Source organism: Myotis yumanensis, unplaced genomic scaffold (assembly GCF_028538775.1).
Source record: "Myotis yumanensis isolate MYYU_CA2020_CCGP unplaced genomic scaffold, mMyoYum1.0.hap1 SCAF_2, whole genome shotgun sequence".
Taxonomy (NCBI): Eukaryota; Metazoa; Chordata; class Mammalia; order Chiroptera; family Vespertilionidae; genus Myotis; species Myotis yumanensis.
This window is the reverse complement of record NW_027223753.1, coordinates 19,829,450-19,849,355: the sequence shown is the minus strand read 5'-3', so window position 1 is coordinate 19,849,355 and position 19,906 is coordinate 19,829,450. Positions and strand designations below refer to the sequence as shown.

Below are 19,906 nucleotides of genomic sequence, written 5' to 3'. Positions count from 1 at the left end.
GTCCTTGGAAGGCCGGCTGGGTTTTTTGCAGATAAAGAAATGGAGACCCAGAGAGATGGTGACTTGCCCAAAGACACAGTTGGTGTGTAAGTAACAGAGGCAGGATTGGAACCCAAGTGAGCCTCACTCCAGAGGCCCTGAGCTAGAGAGGTGGCTGGATTCCCTCATTCATTTATTCATTCATTCATTCATTCAACATTCATTCATGCCTGGTACTCTTCTTGGAGCAGTACTTCAGTAATAAACTAGACCAGTGGTCGGCAAACTCATTGGTCAACAGAGCCAAATATCAACAGTACAACGATTGAAATTTCTTCTAAGAGCCAAATTTTTTAAACTTACACTATATAGGTAGGTACATTGTTATTAACTTAATTAGGGTACTCCTAAGCTGGCCTTTGCTAAAAACGTCCTCAATCTGATTGAGGTACGTTTGCTGAGGTTGACCCCTTCCAACTCTCCCATCCACACTCGTCTTGTATACTTGTTTCGTCTCTTTCCTTTCTGAAAACCGACTTCTGCACATGGGCCACGAAGTTTCAATCGCACTGTACGTGCGCGCCCGCACGTGGTATTTTGTGGAGGAGCCACACTCAAGGGGCCAAAGAGCCGCATGTGGCTCGTGAGCCGCGGTTTGCCGACCACTGAACTAGACCAATGAAACAGATCAGGCAAGGACAACGAATATGGGCTTTATTCTGTAAGCAACAGGTAAGACAGCTGGTTTCCAAAGGCAGAGGTGACAGCCCCTCCACTCTGAGCTGCACCCCCTCTTGGGGGGTGGGGGGAGCAGGAGAGCCATTGTTTTTCTTTCAGGGAGCATTCTGCCTCAGGCAACAGCTTCTGGGAAGCAAACTGGTGTTGAGTACACCTCTACCTTTGCCATCTTTTGTTCTCTCAGACCCACAGTATCCAGAACTCCTGAGGAAGAAGGAAGTGGATTCCTAGTGGCAGAAGGAACACTCCATTCCACCCACAGTGACTGCAGTCCCTTTGCATTGTGAGCTCAGGGAGGAGTGGACAGAAAAGCAGTTCTCTGAAAAGGAACCTCACAAGGCGATCTGATCATAAATTCCAAGCTGGGCAGGTCAAGCCTATATCTTTAGTAAAAGGCTTATCTTTACCTTAAGCGGACCCTGCACATTGCTGCAATGCATCTAGGGTAATGCCTCTTTGAAATGCCCCCTTTTGGGCCCTCATTCTAATGTGGCGGTCGCCAACCGGTGGTCCGTGGAGGGTTGGGGACCGCTGCCCTAACGCATGACCACGCTCTCAGGCCCCTACTTCTAGAATCTAGAGCATGACAACTCTCAAGAAAGCACATAATCTTAACCATTTTGTAATCCCAGCCCCACCTGGCTTTCTCCTACCTTCATGTAATCTTCCTTATGCCCCCTTCTTAATTTCAAAGGCACAAAAGAAACTGCAAACTTAGTCTTGGAAGCGTTTATCCCAGTCTGTTGAAATCTTGCTTCCAGGCACATCTTCTATTTAGCTCAAATAAATTTGAGACAAATTCTCTACAGGTTTGGATGTTTAGAAAAAGAAGGGGGAAGGGACTTGCTTGGGTCTCCAGCTATAGTGCTTCTGACGACACCACGCACCAAGGGAGGATTTGGAGGGTGTGGAGAAACCTGAGAATCCGTGGCAGGCAGAGAAACAGAGCCCCACCACCCTTAGCAGTCAAAAAAGAAAAATTCCCAGTTTCAGGTACGTGGGGAGGGTGAGGTGGGGGCGGTCAGCATTCACAGACTTAGGCCCTAAAGGGGCAAAGGGAGTCTCCATGTCCCTGGGTCAGTGGAGCCTCCAGCTCAGCTTCTTTGGCATCTACTTCTGGCATCTCTCCCTGTGCCAACAGTAAATCCCCCAGTGGAGGGAACAGCTGAAGATGCTGAGTAGGCCTCCCTCTCCCTCCTCCCTGTGGCCCCATGGATCACCCGGTGCGGCCGGCCCATCTCATTGGCTCTCTCCTGGTTACTCATCTCCTTCTCTATCTTCCCAGCCTGTGGTTGCCATGGAAACAGAGAACAGTGATATCACTATAGGGCAAGGGCTGGGGAGATGATGCGCTCCGCAGGGATTGGTCCTGCCGCTTGCCAGATGTTATATCCACTTTGGACCTTCCGAGGGCAAGAAAGAGGGGCAGGAAAGGGACAGGGCTCATATTTCCTCCCCTTGCCCCTCTCTCCAAAATTGTAGTGAGCTTAGCAGGGCAAGGGGGGATGCAGGTAATCGGAGGGATGAGGGGAAACTGTACATAAATAGAAAGAAATGTGAGAACCAGGCAGACAGGAGATAAGGTGCGGACTAGGAGTCAACTTTGGTGACTCAGGTCTGAGCCTGGTGGGAGATGGGGGCAGGGCAGCAAGACTAGTGGGTCTCAGGTGTGTCTCAAAGCACCATGCTATTCAACACAGGCAGGGTCCAAAAGGACTTTCTGGCAGTATCCCCCTCAACCTGTCCTAAATATCTCCATCACTCCTTCCTCACAACTGCAGCAGTTTCTAGTCCTGTCTCAGAAGAAAGAAAACTGAGGATTAGAGAAGCAAAGCTATCTGCCTTGGATGGCCCAGCAGGTGAGGGGCAGTGCTGTGATCAGGTCTTAGGACTCCTGTACTATCCATGGATATAATAATAATAATAATAACAATAATAACAACAGCAGCAGCAGCAGCAGCAGCAGCAGCAGCAGCAGGAGTGAACGTAATTTATTAAGTCTACACGAGACAGGATACTTTGGCAGGAGGAGAGCTGAGATTTGGACGGCATTTTATTTTATTTTATTTTTTAAAAATATATTTTATTGATTTTTTCACAGAGAGGAAGGGAGAGAGATAGAGAGTTAGAAACATCGATGAGAGAGAAACATCGACCAGCTGCCTCCTGCACATCTCCCACTGGAGATGTGCCCGCAACCCAGGTACATGCCCTTGACCGGAATCGAACCTGGGACCTTTCAGTCCGCAGGCCGACGCTCTATCCACTGAGCCAAACCGGTTTCGGCTGGATGGCATTTTAAATGCATTCTCTCATTTGATCCCCAAACACCTCTATGGGGTAAATACTGGCATTACCTCCATTTTCAAGATCCAATGGAGACTTAGAGTGGCTTAAGTGAACAGCCACATAGCTGGAACCCAGTGCAATCAGAATTGGAACTCATATCTATCTGCCGCCCCAGATCTCCAGCACTGCATTAAAAAGGCCTTGTAGGGAGACAGCTCTGGTCCCTGAGTCTCCAGCCACTCAGTCCTTGAGAGAGGAGGCCCTGTGTCTAAAGGCTGTGACCTTGAGTTAGAAATCCTCCCACTCCCCTCCTCCCCGGGCACCTGCTCCTGCAGTGAGGTCACCAGGGCTCCATGCCCAGCCCTGAGGCCTGTCCCTGTAGCTTTGGCAGAAAATAGGCCCCTCAGCCTTCTGGCAAGTGGATCTATCCAAAAGAACCGAGACCTTGGGGGAGAGAGGGCTCTTCCTCCCTGGCCCCCTTCCCAGACAGTCAGGGAAACAGAGGTAGGGGCAGATGTTCTCCACGGCCACATGGAGAAACAGAGGCCCAGCAAGGGGCGTCGGCCACACTGTAAATGTGAGGCAGAGCTGCCAGGAGCCCAGGGCCACTGGGCCTACAGTCCTGCATGTCCCCCTGGGGGGTCCTCTGCTGGCTGTTCGGTTGGGCACCAATGTGTAACTGGACAACCAAGGGGTCTGGGCTGCCTGTCACTACTTGAGCCAATTAAGTAGAGACAGGGTTGAATCATATATGAGCGTTTATTCCAATACGGCTGGCACTATGGAGAGCAGCAGGTCATCCACAAACATCTGCTCTGCCTCTCCCCATAAGCCAGCTGCTTATATTGGGTAAAAGGACAAAGACTACGTGGGAAAGTAGGAATCACAGGTATGGGAACGAACGTAGGTACAGGATAATCATTACAGGTTACAAGTCATGTGGGCTGGAGGCGGGTGGGGCGGTTGGGGGTGCAGAGGGAGGGCAATAGGGGCTGGGGTTGTAAAGGGCGGGTGCCTCTGGGACTAGATTGTTGCAGCCAGGAGGCTGTAAATCTTTCCATAATGATAGGCAGTTCTCAGGACAGGAGGATGGACAGCATTCCGATGTTAGCTCCCATGTCCCAGGGTCTATAGCTCTCAGCAGGGTGAGAATATGCTTTCTCTAATCAGGAAAGAACAATCACAGTTACAGAGCATGATTACTATTTCTTAACATTGTAGCTGGTCCCCAGGATTCTATTTCTGCCCCTAACAAATGCAGGGCCTCCTATCAGGAATGTGCTTATACCTCACTTCCTCTGGGAAGTCTCCCCTGAGCCACTAGATCAGGCCAGGCCTCCCCTGAAAGCCACCACGGTAGTTTTGCGTCTGCCCACCCAAAGGTGAGTTATGTGTGTCTTATTCATGGTTGTCTCTCCAGAGCCTAGCCCAGGGCCTGGCACATGGTAGGTGCTTTAATAACTGAAATGAATGGCTCCTCTAAGCTTTGGTTTGCTCATCTGTAAAACAGAGATAATAATAACACCTACATCATGGTCTGCTTTAAAAGGTCAATGAGACCATGTACTTAATGCCCTCAGCATGCAGCAAACATCAATACAACGTGGATCTTATTATTTTTTAAAGTATATTTTTATTGATTTCAGAGAGAAAGGGAAATAGAAACATCAATGATGAATCATTGATGGGCTGCCTCCTGCACGTCCCCTACTGGGGATTGAGCCACAATCCAGGCATGTGCCCTGACCGGGAACAAACCGTGACCTCCTGGTTAATAGGTCGATGCTCAACCACTGAGCCACGCCAGCCGGACAGGTTCTTATTATTATGAACGGTGCTTTATGAACTGTAAACTGTCAACCACGCAGCAGCCTCCTTAAAGGAGGTGGACAAAGATTAGAGAAAGGGCAGCAGGTGAGGGGCAGAATTCCTGAAGGAGGACGAGGGGGGAAGCACAGCAGCAAATGCCCAGAGCTGTGCGCAGAGGTCAGAGAGACCTGGGGCTCTGGCAGGTGGACGGGGAGCTGGAGTGCTGGGCGGAAAGGCGCGCGCACAGCAGACATTCCGCAGGGAGGGGCGAGCACGTGCGGGGCGGGCATGGCGGTAGGGGCACGCTTTCCCGGAGCAGTCGGAGGGCACAGGGCCGGCTGAGCCCTGACGGTGCCCTGGTTCCTCTCCCCGCCACCAGGCCGTGGGGAGTGGTCGGAGAGGCGGATTCAGGAGCCAGCTAGAGCCGGCTGGCACTAGGGCTCTAATCCACCCTTCCTTTCCTGCGACCTTGTCAGGTCCCCGCCGTCTCCTCACCTGTAAAAGGCGCGGACCAAGAGGCCTGCGCCGAGAAGAGTCAGCCAGAGCTTCCCCGACGTGGGCATCAGCCCAAGGGCGCCTGTCCTTGCTCCTCTAATCTCTCATCTCTGCCCGGACTCCACGCTAGGGAGGGATGGGAATGAATGACGTCTGGGGCGTGCGCCCCAGCTCGCGGGCACCGCGCCCCCCACTGCTTCCTTCTCAGATTCCAAAGAAGATGTAGCGGCCGGGAAGGAAGAAAGCCGGTGCTGTCAGCGCGCAGCTCCGACAGGGACTCGGCGGCCAGGCGCCCGCGCTGACGCAGGCTGGCCTGGCACCGCCGGGTGCCCACTTCGCCCGGCGCGCTGGGGGATGGGCGGCCAGCCCCCGGAGGGCGAGCGCCAGCCCGGGCTTCCTATTTCGGGAGCGGGATGGGGGTGGGGGCGGGCCACGCCTCATCACGTGACACGGGGGTTATTTAAAGCGGCAGCGCGGGCTGCGAGCCGGGGTCCCGGAGTCCTTCCACGCCTGCTTTGTCGTTTCGTTAACAGCCTAGCCCATCCTCACCATGGCGGACGCCTTCGCAGGCACCTGGAAGCTGGTGGACAGCAAGAACTTCGATGACTACATGAAGTCCATCGGTGAGCCGGGCTCGGGATGCTGGGCTGGGGAGGGTCTGGCCGCGTGCCCAGCCCGCGCAGCGCTCCCGCCCTCGCTGGTACCCTGCAAGCCTGCTACATCCCTCCTGGTCAAGGTTGGGGGGTAAGGGGACCCGGAAAAAGGTGGCAACCTGGGCTAGGGCCTGTGGGGAGGGGGCTTTCGTGGTCTGAACCTGGCGGATTCCCACGTGGGAAGGCTCAAGGAAGCAGATATGCCGGTGATGTGGGAGTTGAGGGGTGCTTTTCGGGAAGAGGGGTATATGTTCTGGAGGGTTTGGCTAAAAAGGTGGGAGGCTAGCTAGGGGAGGAAAAGAACAGGAGCACGGGCGGTTTAGGAATTGTAACCGTGAACACAGGAAGGGAATCGTGCCGGCAGGGAGTGTACTATGGCCTACAGAAGCAGGGGATTCCCTGGAGGAGGGAGATGGAAGAGTGGGTAACCCCAGCAATGGGATATGGGGAGGTGAGCTAGGAACCCACAGTTAGCAACAACCCCTGCTTCACCATGTTGGGTTAGGTGGATGCCCTTTCTCACCAGCCAGGCTCTGACCTTGCCTGCAGGGTGTGTAACCAGGCTAATTTAATCGGGGTCTGAGCCTAGTGGTGAGATGGGGCAAGAGGCCCCCGCATCAGTGACAACCCAAGGCCTAGCCACTCAGTGGGGAGAGGTTCAGGGGAGAAAGCCATTGGACTTCTGGGATGCAGCAAGACCAACGCCTGCTAACCACGGGGGAGGAGGGGTGATGAGGGGAGTGGTCTTTGCTCTAGGCAGGTGCGGTGCTGGGTGCAGAAGGGTAAAAATTCAAATAATCTTATAGGTGAGGTCCTTGGAGATTCTCATACCTTGCTTAGTTCAACAGATAGGGAAACTGAGACTCAGAGAAAGTAGGAACTTGTCATAAAAATTCCACAGCAGATCAGAAAACCTGGATTTATAGATCTGCAACCCCGATCAGTTCCCATACGGGCCCTGTGGGCGCGGGAGTGGCTGGAAATGCTTATCTAATGATTGACCTCAGCCCTTCCTGAAATCCCCAGCCATGAGGTTATCCTAGAAGATCTATCTCCAGGCTGGGACAGGGAAAACTGGAATGTTGATCATGGTCAAGCTACGTTCCATGCCTTCCTCCCAGGGAAGGCGGGCTGGATTTCAGCAGATCCCCAAAGGGGAAAAGATCCACTCCAGGCACCTCTCACCTCTGTTCCTAACCTTTTTCTGAAATAGGGACCACACTTGGCTCTTGAGGCCTACCTATGCCGGGCACTATGCCCACTGACTCCTGAGCTGTTGGGGAAGTCGGAATGCCCAGGGTTTGTTCCTCCTCCCAAGCCTCCCACAGCAGATTCCAACTGAAGACCTGGTCCCTGAAAGGGGTGGCAACATCCTTCCCACCACTGCTTCCTTATTTTGCCCCAGCTTGGGCTCGGGGACTGAGAGCCCACCCCGTCGGCTTTTCTTTTTACACTGGTAGAAAGGCTGAGACCCATGGGGGAGAAAAGCGCCTCCTCAGCTCTCAGTAAATAGCTTCAGCTTCATTTATAAGTAGAGCCCACCTCTTTCCAAGTCCCCCGAATTGTCAGCCCAGTTTCATTCTCAGTTCCTCCTGGTTTAGTTCTTCCTTCCCTCTCCAGAGGATCCCTTCCTCAAACACTCCGCTCCTCCAGGTAGGTCTTAGGCAAACAGAACTCGCTCCCTGTGCAGAGATAAGGCCCAGCTCTCCTGACTCAGACAGCCGGGGGTGAGGCCAAAGTCCCTCACCGACCAGGCTGGGTGGGCCAGCTGCAGGTAGCTACAGAGGTAGCCCGTGCCCATTGTTTTAGACCAAGGGTTCTCAGGGGGCAAAGGTAGTACCAGTGATCACAGACACACATCGCAGGAGGCAGAATGGCCCAGGAATAGCAAACAGTTTTGGAGCCTAGATCAAATCTGGGTCAAGTCAAATAAATAATAAAACCCACCGTTCAGGGCTGTTATGAGCATTTATAGTACAATAACCCAGGGAGGGCATGGGATAAGTTCCTCGCTGCCAACAAGCTCTATGTAGCCAGGCACGTTTGGGGACTCTAAAGTACAGATCACAGGATCACACCTTAGACTTTGCCTACGGGCTCTTTGTTCCGCACTCTCTTGCAGGACACTTTGGGCTTTGCCCAGACCCAGGGAAGCTATGCTTAGGTCAGGAGGGGGTCTCCATCGGGCCTTAGACCAGGAGCCAGGAGACCTGGATCCAAGTCCTGACTGCACTACCACTTTAGGCCTCTGCTAAACCTGTACAATGAGACAGACAAACCCTTCGCCTACTTCCTCGATCTGGGATAAGAGACTTTGAAATTGTCTTGTTGCTGTATACGGGGGACAAAGGCACCGGTGCGTCTCAAGGTAGAAACTCCCAAAGGTGGAACACTTATCACATGGCCTTGGAAGGAAAAGTCCACATTTCTTCCCTAGCCTGTGGCTTGAAAGCTGCTCAGGTGCCCAGCAGGGAGCCCCGTGCTCCGGCCCGAGAGGCACTATCGCAGAGCAGGTACGTGAGCTCTGCAGTCACAGTTCAGATGTGTGACCCTGGGCTTCTCTGTGTTTGCATCTGTGAATTGGGGATAATAAATCAACCCTTCAGGAAGACTGCAGGATTGAATGAGAACACATATGCAGTTCTTACCACACAGAAAGCACTTAACTTATTCTAATCTCAGCTCTGCCACCAACTTGCTGCATAATGCCTTAAGTTCTGATCTGTCTAATGAGATCAACTGTGTCTCTTCACCACATAAGACTGAATAATTTTTTAAAAAGACCATACAAAGTCTTGGAAGGTTCTCATCCTCTTCTTCCCTCTTTCCCACATCCAGCCTGAGTTGTTCATCGAGTTCCTTGTACCCCGCCTCTCTCCTCCGGCTTATACTCATAACCTTCCCTCTGCTCTCAGGTGTGGGTTTTGCTACCAGGCAGGTGGCCAGTATGACCAAGCCTACCACAATCATCGAAATAAATGGGGACACGATCATCCTAAAAACACAAAGCACCTTCAAGAACACAGAGATCAGCTTCAAGCTGGGGGTGGAGTTTGACGAGACAACGGCAGATGACAGGAAGGTCAAGGTGAGTCAAGGAGGGGGCATGGGGAACGCACGACCCTGAGACCCTGAAGGGGAGTGAGCTGGTAGTCTTGGAGGCTATTATTGCAGTGGGGGATTGAAATAGACAGCCTTAAAGCCTCTACAGTGCCGGAATGTTCCAGTGCTAAGTGCATGAGTCCTGCTCTCGTTTTCCTCCATTTTTGGGAAGCATCCGCCAGCTGCCTCTGGGAGTGGGCAGCAGAGCCAGTTCTGACCTCAGTGTCTACTCCCGCTCCAGCTGGGTGACCTTGTGAATGACATGCAGTTACTCTGGGTTCCTTTCCTCTTCCCAGATGGGGGAGTGGTGTGGCCATGGCTGTTACCTCAAGTGCTTTAGGAATGATGCCCAGAAATCAGGCCCTCCACTGAGTTAACAGGTCATCCTGGCCTCCAGCAGCAAGGGAGGAAGCTGGGGACAAGGAGTGAGACCTACTCAGATGCTTCCTCTTCCCCAACTCCCACCTCCAGGGCTTGGCCAGTGACCCTGAGGAAGTATTTCCCATGCTGCCAGTCCACAGGCAGGACAAGTTATGATCTGGACAGGGCATTGTCCTGGATGTGTTTGTAGTGTCTTCTGACCAAGCCTTAGTCCACATCCTCAGGGCTGTCACCCTGCAGTGGCTCTTTCTTTTCTTTTTATATATTATTGATTTCAGAGAGGAAGGGAGAAGGAGCGATAGAAAAATCAATGAGAATCATTGATTGGCTGCCTCCTGCACGCCCCCTATTGGGGGTCAAGCCCACAACTGAGGCATGTGCCCTTGACCGGAATCGAACCCGGAACCTTTCAGTCTGCAGGCTGACGCTCTATCCACTGAGCCAAACCAGCTAGGGCTGCAGTGGCTCTTTCTTGGCAGCTTGCCTCAGGCCTCCCCTGGGCTAGGCATGGGAGAGAGGACTAAGGGCCTTTGACCTCTACAGACTCACATTCAGCCCTCAGCCGTTTCCCTTGCTCACAGCTGCCCCGGGAAGGATCTGGTCTCTTCCCTGTGGAGGAAGATGGAGCTCAGCCCAGAATTGCAGGGGATGCTGACAGCAGAATTCGGATGGTGCCCAAAGATGCAGCCTATCTGGGAAGTGGCTGTCCCTACCACATGCCTGTACTTCCTTGAACTAGCCCACCTTGAGGGGCAAGAACCCCAACTAAAGACAACAGTAGTTCCCTGGGATACCTGGCTAAAAATAATTTGCTGAGTGGGCAAAAACGAAGAAAACTAGCAATGAGGATGTATCACCAGCACTCCCATCCCCCAACATATGTGCACAACCTTCTCAGATTCTTCTACTGAACTCTGCTCAGTCAGGGTCCCTTAGCCTGGCCTAGACCTCCCCAAATTCCTAGAGGAGAGAATGGGAGAGCTGCCAAGTGAGAACCAGCTGATGCAGGCTGGTAGTACCCGGAAGACTAAGTGGGCGTTTGGCCAGGGCTGTGGGACACTACAAGGGCACCCAGTCCCAGGCCCTGGCAGTTGCTGCCCACTTGTCAGCTGAAGGGGTCACATGATGTGGACCAAGAAGAAGGGTGGGAATACAGAGCAGGGGCCTAATTTTCTAATACCCCCCAACCCCAAGGGTCTTTTAGATGTTATATGTGATCACTAGGCTGGAGTCTGAGGACTCTCCTTGCCAGTCTCTCCCGGGGATATGGGTTGGTACATGACCCTGTCTTAGGGACACTGGGGCTGTGGCATCACCTAGAATACAGGACAAATGCCCGTCAGAACACTGATGGCGCTTTTCAGAGCCAGGCTGTCTGGCTCGGCCACACTGCCTGCCTCTCTACTTGTCCAGCACTAAAGGCCCCTTCCCAGCCAGCAGTACTGGAGCAGAGGCTGGAGGTGAGCTGGATATCCTGCAGGGCTGACTGGAGGGGGGCTGCCTGAGCTCTGGGCCTAGCACCATCATTAGTTGGGCCAGAGGTTAAGTCCTCTGTGACCGAGGGACCAGACCCCATGCTGTCCCTCAATCACTCAGATTACATACAGCTCAGGCCTCTACCCTGTTTCCACAGTCCACAGTGACGCTGGATGGAGGCAAACTTGTCCATGTGCAGAAATGGGACGGGCAAGAAACAACACTTGTGCGGGAACTCGTGGATGGCAAACTCATCCTGGTAAGATGGACAGCTCTGGAGCCTTTCCCAGTTGGTTACCACTGCTGCCCCTTCAGCCAAGCATGTCGTAAAAAGTCAAGGTCTCCCCCTGGCAGCACTGGAAGCTGGGACGATGGAGGGTGGAGAACCTGCTGGGGTGATAGTGGGTGGGAATTTTCTGTGTAGTGCTTTGGACTCACATCTCAGGCCTAGGTTCAAATCTCAACTTACAGGCTGTTATGGCTTTGGACAAGTCACCTTCAAGTCCAACTGCAACAATAGCAACACCAACCCTGAAGGGCTGCTGGGAAGTCTGAATAAGACCGTGGATGCAGAGCACAAAGCGTCACTGACATGGGAGGGAGACAGCAGATGCTCCATAGCCTTAGTTTCCTGTGTTGCTGCTTTGCCTTGCCCCAGAGATAGAAAGCAGGGCCAGATCTGACCCCAAGTCCCTAGGAAAGGCTCCCGCCTTCTATCACAGTGGTCCCTCTCCTCCCTAGGACTGTGCTGCCACATGTAAAGCCTTTGGGCAATAACAGGCTGGTGACCTGTGGGGCACTGACTGACTGCACACCTCATTCCAGCCCCACCTCCTCTCAGTGCTTTTCACGCCTGGCCTACTGCAAGTACCTGAATACGGACTGGGCAGGAAGTGACAGTCAGGCTGGCAGATCTGTCTGTTCAGGGACAAATCTGGGGGTCTCAGTGAAGAATGTAGACTTGAATGAACACCCTTAGGCCTGGGGACAGAGACAGCAGCCAGCCTTGGTCTCTATGTCCTAATTCCATGGGGCCTCAGATTTCACTCTGCACTTCATGGCAGATCTTCGCGGGTCAGTGCATTCCTGCACTCACACAGAGCAGGGTCCTTGCAGAGTTAAGAATGAGGTGCCTACCTCTGGCAGAGATGTAATATGCAGGACCAAATACTCCCTGGGCAATCAGCTATGGTGAGACCATGGGCCTGGCTTTATGCCAGGCTGGATGGTGGTGGTTTAGGACTCTGGTCCTGGGATTACCCAAGTTAGGGAAGGAAAGGAGGTTGGCCTAGCACAGCCCTTCCCTAAGAGTCTCTGAATATTTGCATCCACCTATTGTGTAGACACAACATGCTAGGCGCCATCTTAGGCTTTAAGGATGAAGGGAGAAGAATGGTGCAAGGGAAAGAGAAACACTCTAGATCTTGACCAACTTCCTCTCAAAACTCATTTTTCCCAAATCTCTAAAAGAGAGATCACATGTGTAACTTAGAGACCTGGTGTAAGTATTAGAAAAAATATGTATGTCAAGTGCTGGGCATATAGTAGGCCGTCAATAAATGGAGTGCTTCTAATGTTTGTTCCCTCACCCCTGCCCTAATCGGACTCTCTCTTTCCTTCCAGACACTCACCCACAACAATGTAGTGTGTACGCGCACTTACGAGAAGGAGGCATGACCAGCCCACTGCTTCACTGACTGCTCTGCAGCCAGCTGGCTACCCCTGGACTTAGCACCAGATTGCCTCGTCTTTTCCTCTGGCATTTTTGTATAAATCCACCTTGGGGGGGAAATTCTTCTGGGGTCAGGTGCACCATCCTGGATACAGTTCCAGTTCTCATTGTGTTTGTCTGTCTTAACTGCATCCAAAGAGTGCTCTGAGGTCAATAAAGCAGAGCCAAGGCCACCCAGTTGCCTTCTTGCCTTTGGTGACATGACTCCATGAGTCTGTTTCCCTGTGTCTGAAAGTGGGCAGAAACGCCTGCCTGAGGGTCACTCAGGAAGAAGCACTGGATGACACTGAAATGGACAGTCTCTGGGACGGTGGTAGCTGACCACCTTACACATACAATAGAACAGCTGTACCTACACCCTGCCTTCACTTCCTCCCCATGGCCAAATGAGCTAGTCCAACCTGGACTCAGTGGCAGGGCTTCCCCAAGCTTGGCTACTGGACTATCACCTTGGGCCACCGGCACTGAATGCCCTTGGGTCTGGACAGTTGTCCTTCTCTGCAATGCTGTGGTCTCCCTTTTTCCAGAATGTAGGCTCAGGACAACGGATCCAGGCTTGTGCCATTTTGGTGGGAAAAAATGCCCACTGGCCAAGATGACTGCTGAGCTCCCACCAATGCCCAGGCCATTATCCCAGTTGTAAATTCTCACTGGTTCTCTAATCAGCTCAGAGGGAAGAGGTCATCTGATTACAAAAGGGAGGGCTTATTAGTGATAAGAAGGCTGTGACCTGCTAGTACATCTGGCTCTGAACCTCAGCAGACCTTTCTCCACAGTCTAAAGTTACATATTAAATGTTTTTCTGTCAACTTGTAGACCCAGTGACTTCTCCTGGGAAGAGGTATAACAGCAATAAGAACTTGCAGTAAGTTTAAAACCAAACACACTTCCATTTAGTGCCAGGCATTTAAGCAGGAACCTGAAGTGGAATCCATTGACTCCTAGTATTAAACACAAAGTAAAGCAATGATCTTAGCTCGAGCTGTCTGGTTTGGTGGTCTGGCAGAATGTCACACACAAGCTCAGTCACTACAATGGTTTCTGGCTGCGGAACACTGGCTGTCACTTCTAGCATAGCAGAATCATGTTAGGGGGATGGAAAGAGTGAGCACCACTTCTTATGTTCTCCCTCAGACTGCCAGGCTCCCTCCATGCCCCTGTGTTGGATACAGCAGAAATCACCCACCAGTCAGCCCAGGGTGAACCAACAGGGAGGGGCCAGACACACTTCAACTACAGCCATACTCCCACAGCAGTAACTGACTCTAGCCTGGACTCCCACAGGAATCAGGCTCTGGCAGTGACAGCTGGAGAGGGTAAAAGGACCTCCTGCTGAATGAAGGAAGTTGGGTGAATGGATGGGTGAGCTGCAGGGGTCACTTGCAAATGGACCAGGAGTGACAAGGAAACAACAACTCATTCAGGCAGATGCTTTTGACATCTGGCTCCCTGCAGCATGAGAGGAAGCCGTCTCCCAGTGGGAGAGTCACGGGGTGGGAGGCCATATTCTCACTACTGAGTCTTTCTAGGAGCCAGGGCTGCAAGGCACAAGGCTCCTGGGTCCCTCTTCTCTCAGCCACCCCCTCACTCTGCACTCTCACTCCTTGTGCTTCTTCTTGTGCTTCTTCTTCTTCTTCTTCTTCTTTGCCGCCTTGCTGTCCTTTGATGTGTGCCTTGCCCTCTTGCCTGTATCACTCTCAGAGTCTGAGCTGTCAGAGTCAGATGACTTCCTGTCTCTATGTTTCTTTTTCTTCTTTTCCTAAAAAGAAAATTTAAAAATTCAACATTGTGCATGTATATTTGCCTTTAAAAATCATGACATGTGATCACTAGAGGACCACTTGATATACAAAATATTAATTAAAAATAAATTATATCTTCAAGTATTAACAAGAAAAAATGCCCAAAGCAAGTAAAAGGATCAAGTCCTGCTACAGTATGTATTCTAGATTCCAGTGTGTTTAACATACATACCATACAATGTGTATATGTATATTTACATGTGCCTGTATATATTTAAAATACACAGAAAACAGTGGAAGGCACACAAAGTAGTAACAAGTATTACCTTGGGAATGTATTGGGGTCTTTCACTTTTTACTTCAGATAATTGTCCAATTTGATTTTTTTTAAAACAAGCATTTATTACTTTCATTTGTAAAAGCAGATATTGAAGCTGAAAGGAGTCCTTAGAGACCACCTAATCTACCTAGAGAGTGCCTCACATGCCCAAGGTCACAGGCTAAGAGAGTAATAGATTTAGGACTCCTGACTCCCAGTCTGGTTTCTATTAGTTCCTGCTGCCAGGGTAAATAACTGCCATCAATTAGTAAGGCTCTACCTGTTGCCCTTGAATATTTATCATCTCTAACCTTCATAACAATCTTATAAGATTTTGTTGATAAAAAATTAAGGAAGAACTTCCTCAAAACTACCCACTACACCTTGCTGCCAGAGTAACAGCACAAACTCATAAAATATGGGAGGCAGGTTCCTAGGCTTTTGTGGGGTGCGCTGGGCAGTTTTTCAGCTTTGCATCAACCTTCTTGAATTGTAAACGTTTATATTGCCTTAGTAAGGTTTCTAAGAAGGAGACATTATGGGAAGAGAAAGAAACAGAGTAGAAGAACACGAAGCTCCTGCTCCTATAGGCTTTCAACCAGCATCCTGAAAGCTGTGAGTTTGCCTGAGTGATGCACCAGGTCTTAGGAGCTGGCAGTGAGAAATGAGAGAGAGAGACAGACAGACAGACAGAGACAGAGACAGAGAGAGAAAAGACACCAAACCAGGTGTTAGAGACTTGAGCTCTGGCTTTGCCACTTACTATTCTGTAACCTTGGGCACATTATTTCACCTTTACCAAGTTTCCTCAAATGTAAACAGATAAGAATAGAAAAAAAAAAAAAAAAAAAAAAAGGCAAGAGAAAGGTCACATGGCTGTGGTTAAGATTTAATGAGATAGTATCTGTGGCTAGAGAAGCTGAAAGCCACTTGCCCCAGATCCCACAGGCAGGGTTGGGATCTGCATGTAGATCACGGGATTGGAAATCTGAATTTTCCTCTGTAGCATACAGTCCCTCTTCCTATATAGTGCTAGAGGCCTCCTGGCATGATGATCACTTACTACGATGTGACTTGAAACAGGAGATTTTTTTGAACCTTAGTTTTCCTTCTAGTAAATTGCAAGTAATAAATATCTACTTCAAAGGATGCTATGAGTATTACACAAGACAAATTCTAACTATAGTACCTGATACATGGTAGACACTCAGGGGTAGCTAGAAGTATTGTATTACCCTCTCATTTCAGAGAACTCCCAGAATGTTCTGACAATTTGGCTATGTATCTATGGCAGATAAGCCAAAGTTTTGAGAGGAGATTAAACAAAAAAAAATTTTGGAGTCTCCAATAGCGTAGAGAGAGGGGAAGCTTCCTAGGCCCACATTACCAAGCTATAGGAACCATGACTGGGAGGAGCGGAGAGTTGGCAAATCAAAGGTTTGGCTTATGGTACTGCACCTTCCTGGGTGCCAAGATCATGGAAGCCCATCACAGACTATATGGGCTTAGGAGTCTCACAGGCTCTGCCCCTTAGGTAAGGCAGGGGTCTGGGGAAGTAAATGAGCAAATGCAGAGTCTGGTGCCCATTCCCTCAAAGCCTGGCCCAACCTGGAAAAATAAATGAGGACGGAGAGTAATAATACTTCCTTACATCCAAGTAGCACTAGTTTATCAAGCTCTCTGCATCCCTTATCTTTTTTAAAAAATATATATTTTTATTGATTTCAGAGAAGAAGGGAGAGGGAGAGATAGAAACATCAATGATGAGAGAGAATCATTGATCGGCTGCCTCCTGCATGCCCCACACTGGGGATCGAGCCCGCAACCTGAGCATGTGCCCTGACCAGGAATTGAACTGTGACTTCCTGGTTCAAAGGTCAACGCTCAACCACTGAGCCACACCAGCCAGGCCTTTTTAAAAAAAAAAAAAATCACCACCTGATGATATGTTTCCATTGATTCTAGAAAGAGAGGAAGAGAGGAAGGGAGGGAAGGAGCGGGGGGAGAGAGGGAGAGGGGAGAGAGAGAGAGAGAGAGAGAGAGAGAGAGACATCGATGTATGAGAGAAACATCCATTGGATGCGCCTGACCGGAGACAGAACTCTCGACCTTTCTGGTGTACAGGACAATGCTCCAACCAACTACATCCTTTACTTTTTTTTTTTATTAAATATATTTTTATTGATTTCAGAAAGAGGAAGGGAGAGGTAGAGAGATAGAAGCATCAATGAAAGAGAAACATAGATGGGCTGCTTCCTGCATGCTCATGGGGGATTGAGCCCACAACCTGGGCATATGCCCTGACCAGGAATGAACTGGCGACCTCTCGGTGCATGGGTCAATGCTCTACCACTGAGCAACAGAGGTTGGGCTGCATCCCTTATCTTATAATAACAATCTGGTAAGGTCAAAGTTCAGGAATTATTAGTCCCATTTTAGAAATGAAAAATTGCAAAGTAGAGATGTACAATGAGTTCACCCATACTATAGTGATGAGAATGTGGTACTTTCTTACTCAGAGTTTGGCATTATTTACACTTTGGTCTCTTTCAAAGATGCAGGCTCAGAAGGAACAAAGAGAAAAACAAATCATTTGAGAACTCCGGCATGCTAGCACATGTACTCTACTCAGCAAGGAGGAATAACAGACCTCAATCTTGATGCAAACCGTCTTTTGCAACCCAAGCAAAGAAAATCTAGTACTCCAGCAGATGGCATCATTTTCATTGTGTGTCTTATCTTGAGCTAGAGAAGAACCATCACTTCACAAGTAGTAGTTCAAAAGGAAAAGTTGGGAGTTAGGGCAGAAGAAGATGGACAGCCACCAAAAGTGAAACTAACTTTTGGTTCCTCAACTGCATTCATGGGGGAAATGGAGAAGATAAAGGGTAAAGAAATTACCCAGGGGTGTAAGCCCTTGGCAAACAGGCCAGGAGGGACATGGGAAAGAAGCCACTGCTCAAAACTGCTCTCTAGGAAAATCACTTGTCCCATGCCACAGCAGCTAGCCCACCCATTTTCTCTACAGTTCTGGAACAGTATAGCAGCAGCCAGAGTAAGAGAAAAAGCAAAGCAAAAGCTGAAATGGGAACAGCTGTGAGAGGGGAGTAACAGCAGCTAACATCTACTGAATACTTACTTTTCTAGATGCTGAGCTAGGCAATTCCACACATTCTTTAACCTTCACAGCAAATCTATTAAGTGGGCATAACTTTCCCTATATTTTTAGGCAAGACTTATAACTTCAGAGATATTGACTGAGATAAAATGACTTGCCCAAGTGGTAGAACCTGTATTTGACTCAGGCTGGAGGTCCCTATGTGGATGTTCTTTTTTTTTTTTTTACAGAGAGGAAGGGAGAGGGATAGAGTTAGAAACATCGATGAGAGAGAAACATCGATCGATTGCCTCCTGCACACCCCCTACTGGGGATGTGCCCACAACCAAGGTATATGCCCTTGACCGGAATTGAACCTGGGACCCTTCAGTCCGCAGGCCGACGCTCTATCCACTGAGCCAAACCGGTTACGGCGTGGATGTTCTTTTGAGCCCTGTCTAGATTATAGGCAATAACTAACTTAGTACTTCCCAACTAAAAGGCACTGATTTGGCCAGAAATCAAACAAACAAGCACTTTACTTTTGGGAAATAAGAATAGTGCTTTTCTAACCGGTGTGCTGCAAGAATTTTTAAAACATGCAATACCTGACTATTTAGCCAGGGGCACTGACCTCTTTTCCCTTAGATTTTCAAATAAAAAAATGACAACAGCCAACACAACAATAGCCGTCCGGTGTGAATGATCAAAAGTACACCTACACTTTTTGTCAGAATGGCAAAAACAAAACAAAACAAAAAAACACTGTATTTCCTGGTGTGCTGCAGAATTTTAGTAATTTGTTTATGTGTGCCATGAGATGAAAAAGGCTGAAAATCGCTGGGATAGACGGTGATTCCTGGCTAGAAGTTGCCTCTAAGGCACCAGTTTATCATATATTAGAAAAGGTAAGACCAGAAGAAGTTTTATTAATCAACTCACAAATATTTACTGAATTTTACTATCTATTAAGTTCTTTAAAGACCCATGGTTACATACAGTGTTGCTTAGGCAATGAGAACACAAAATTTTTTAATAGAATTCAGACAAATAGAGAGTACTATTTGCACTAATAGTAGATGCAAACTAAACACACTCATTGAGTGGAGCCTGGCACCATTCCTCCAAACCTAAGCCAACCTCATCAAACAAGGGAAATAATAACTCCTTTTAATCATATAGTACATTTATTCATCAAATATTTACTGAGTACCTTCTATGAGCCAGAAATATCTATTGATTAGTCTTTTATAATAGTTGAATGAGGTCAGAAATTAGGAACCAGAAGCCTTCAAGGAACAAATTATCTAATTAAGGAGAAAGACTAATTAAGATAGTAGGCAGTCCATAGAAGTGATGTAAGAAAAGTACAAAAAACATGCCATGGACACGCAAGGGAGAGAAATCAATCATGCCCGACGAATTTGAGGATGGCTTCATGAAGGATATGTATGTATTGTGCTCTTGAAGAACTAGTTTTGGCAGGTGGCATGGTGGTGGTAGTGTTGACAGAGGAAGGGGAGCAAGGGCCTTCCAGCCAAAGGGAAGATAGAATGAGGCAAATGCTTGCAAGATCTTTCGAAGTAACAAAGTATCCTGTGTGGATTATTAACTATGCACTGGATCCCATCCCTTCTCTCCTACTCAACATTGGCCCAGGGATTGTCTCCTCTCTTTTGCATCAATTTTTCCTCTTTACTGGCTCATTCCCAACAATAAACAAACAAATAAAAACCTTCTGAACAATTTTAACCAGGTTGTTACCTCGCCATTTTACTGAAACAGCTCTTGTCAAAGCTACCCATGACCTTCCCATAGCCAAATCCATGGTCAATTCTTGGGCCTCATTTACTTGATCAGTTGCATTCAACACAGAACATTTCCTTACAACACATTCCTCATTTCACTTCTACCACATTCTCTTATTTTTCCACCAACTTCCCTGGCTGTTCCTTTTCAGTCTTCTTTGCTGATACATACTCATCTCCATAATATCTATAAAAGTTGGAGCACTCTGGGGCTCAAGTCCTCAAACCCCTTCTCTCCCCTATATTTACTATCCAGATGATCTCATATATGAATTTACATACCATC

At 49.2% G+C, this 19,906-nt stretch overlaps 2 protein-coding genes and 1 long non-coding RNA gene across 6 annotated transcripts in view; 1 reads left to right on the top strand and 2 right to left on the bottom strand.

The window, feature by feature from the left end:
• Positions 1-3,746: 3,746 nt before the first annotated feature.
• On the bottom strand, positions 3,747-9,050 carry LOC139003102 (uncharacterized). The gene is made up of 2 exons (XR_011470213.1): positions 5,311-9,050; positions 3,747-4,168 (listed from the first exon to the last, which is right to left on the bottom strand). It is a non-coding gene; the product is annotated as an uncharacterized lncRNA (long non-coding RNA).
• FABP3 (fatty acid binding protein 3) lies at positions 5,784-12,831 on the top strand. Its single transcript, XM_070404585.1, has 4 exons — positions 5,784-5,933; positions 8,879-9,051; positions 11,080-11,181; positions 12,546-12,831. The coding sequence occupies exons 1-4, from the start codon at positions 5,861-5,863 to the stop codon at positions 12,597-12,599; spliced, it is 402 nt and encodes a 133-aa protein (XP_070260686.1). The 5' UTR covers positions 5,784-5,860; the 3' UTR covers positions 12,600-12,831.
• A 689-nt stretch (positions 12,832-13,520) lies between these two features.
• ZCCHC17 (zinc finger CCHC-type containing 17) overlaps positions 13,521-19,906 on the bottom strand; it is a 52,763-nt gene continuing 46,377 nt past the window's right edge. For all 4 annotated transcript variants that reach the window (XM_070404582.1, XM_070404584.1, XM_070404580.1 and 1 more), the window contains one exon: positions 13,521-14,413. In XM_070404582.1, the coding sequence (XP_070260683.1) occupies positions 14,252-14,413 (162 nt within the window). In that variant the 3' untranslated portion in view covers positions 13,521-14,251. The remainder of the gene's footprint in view (positions 14,414-19,906) is intronic.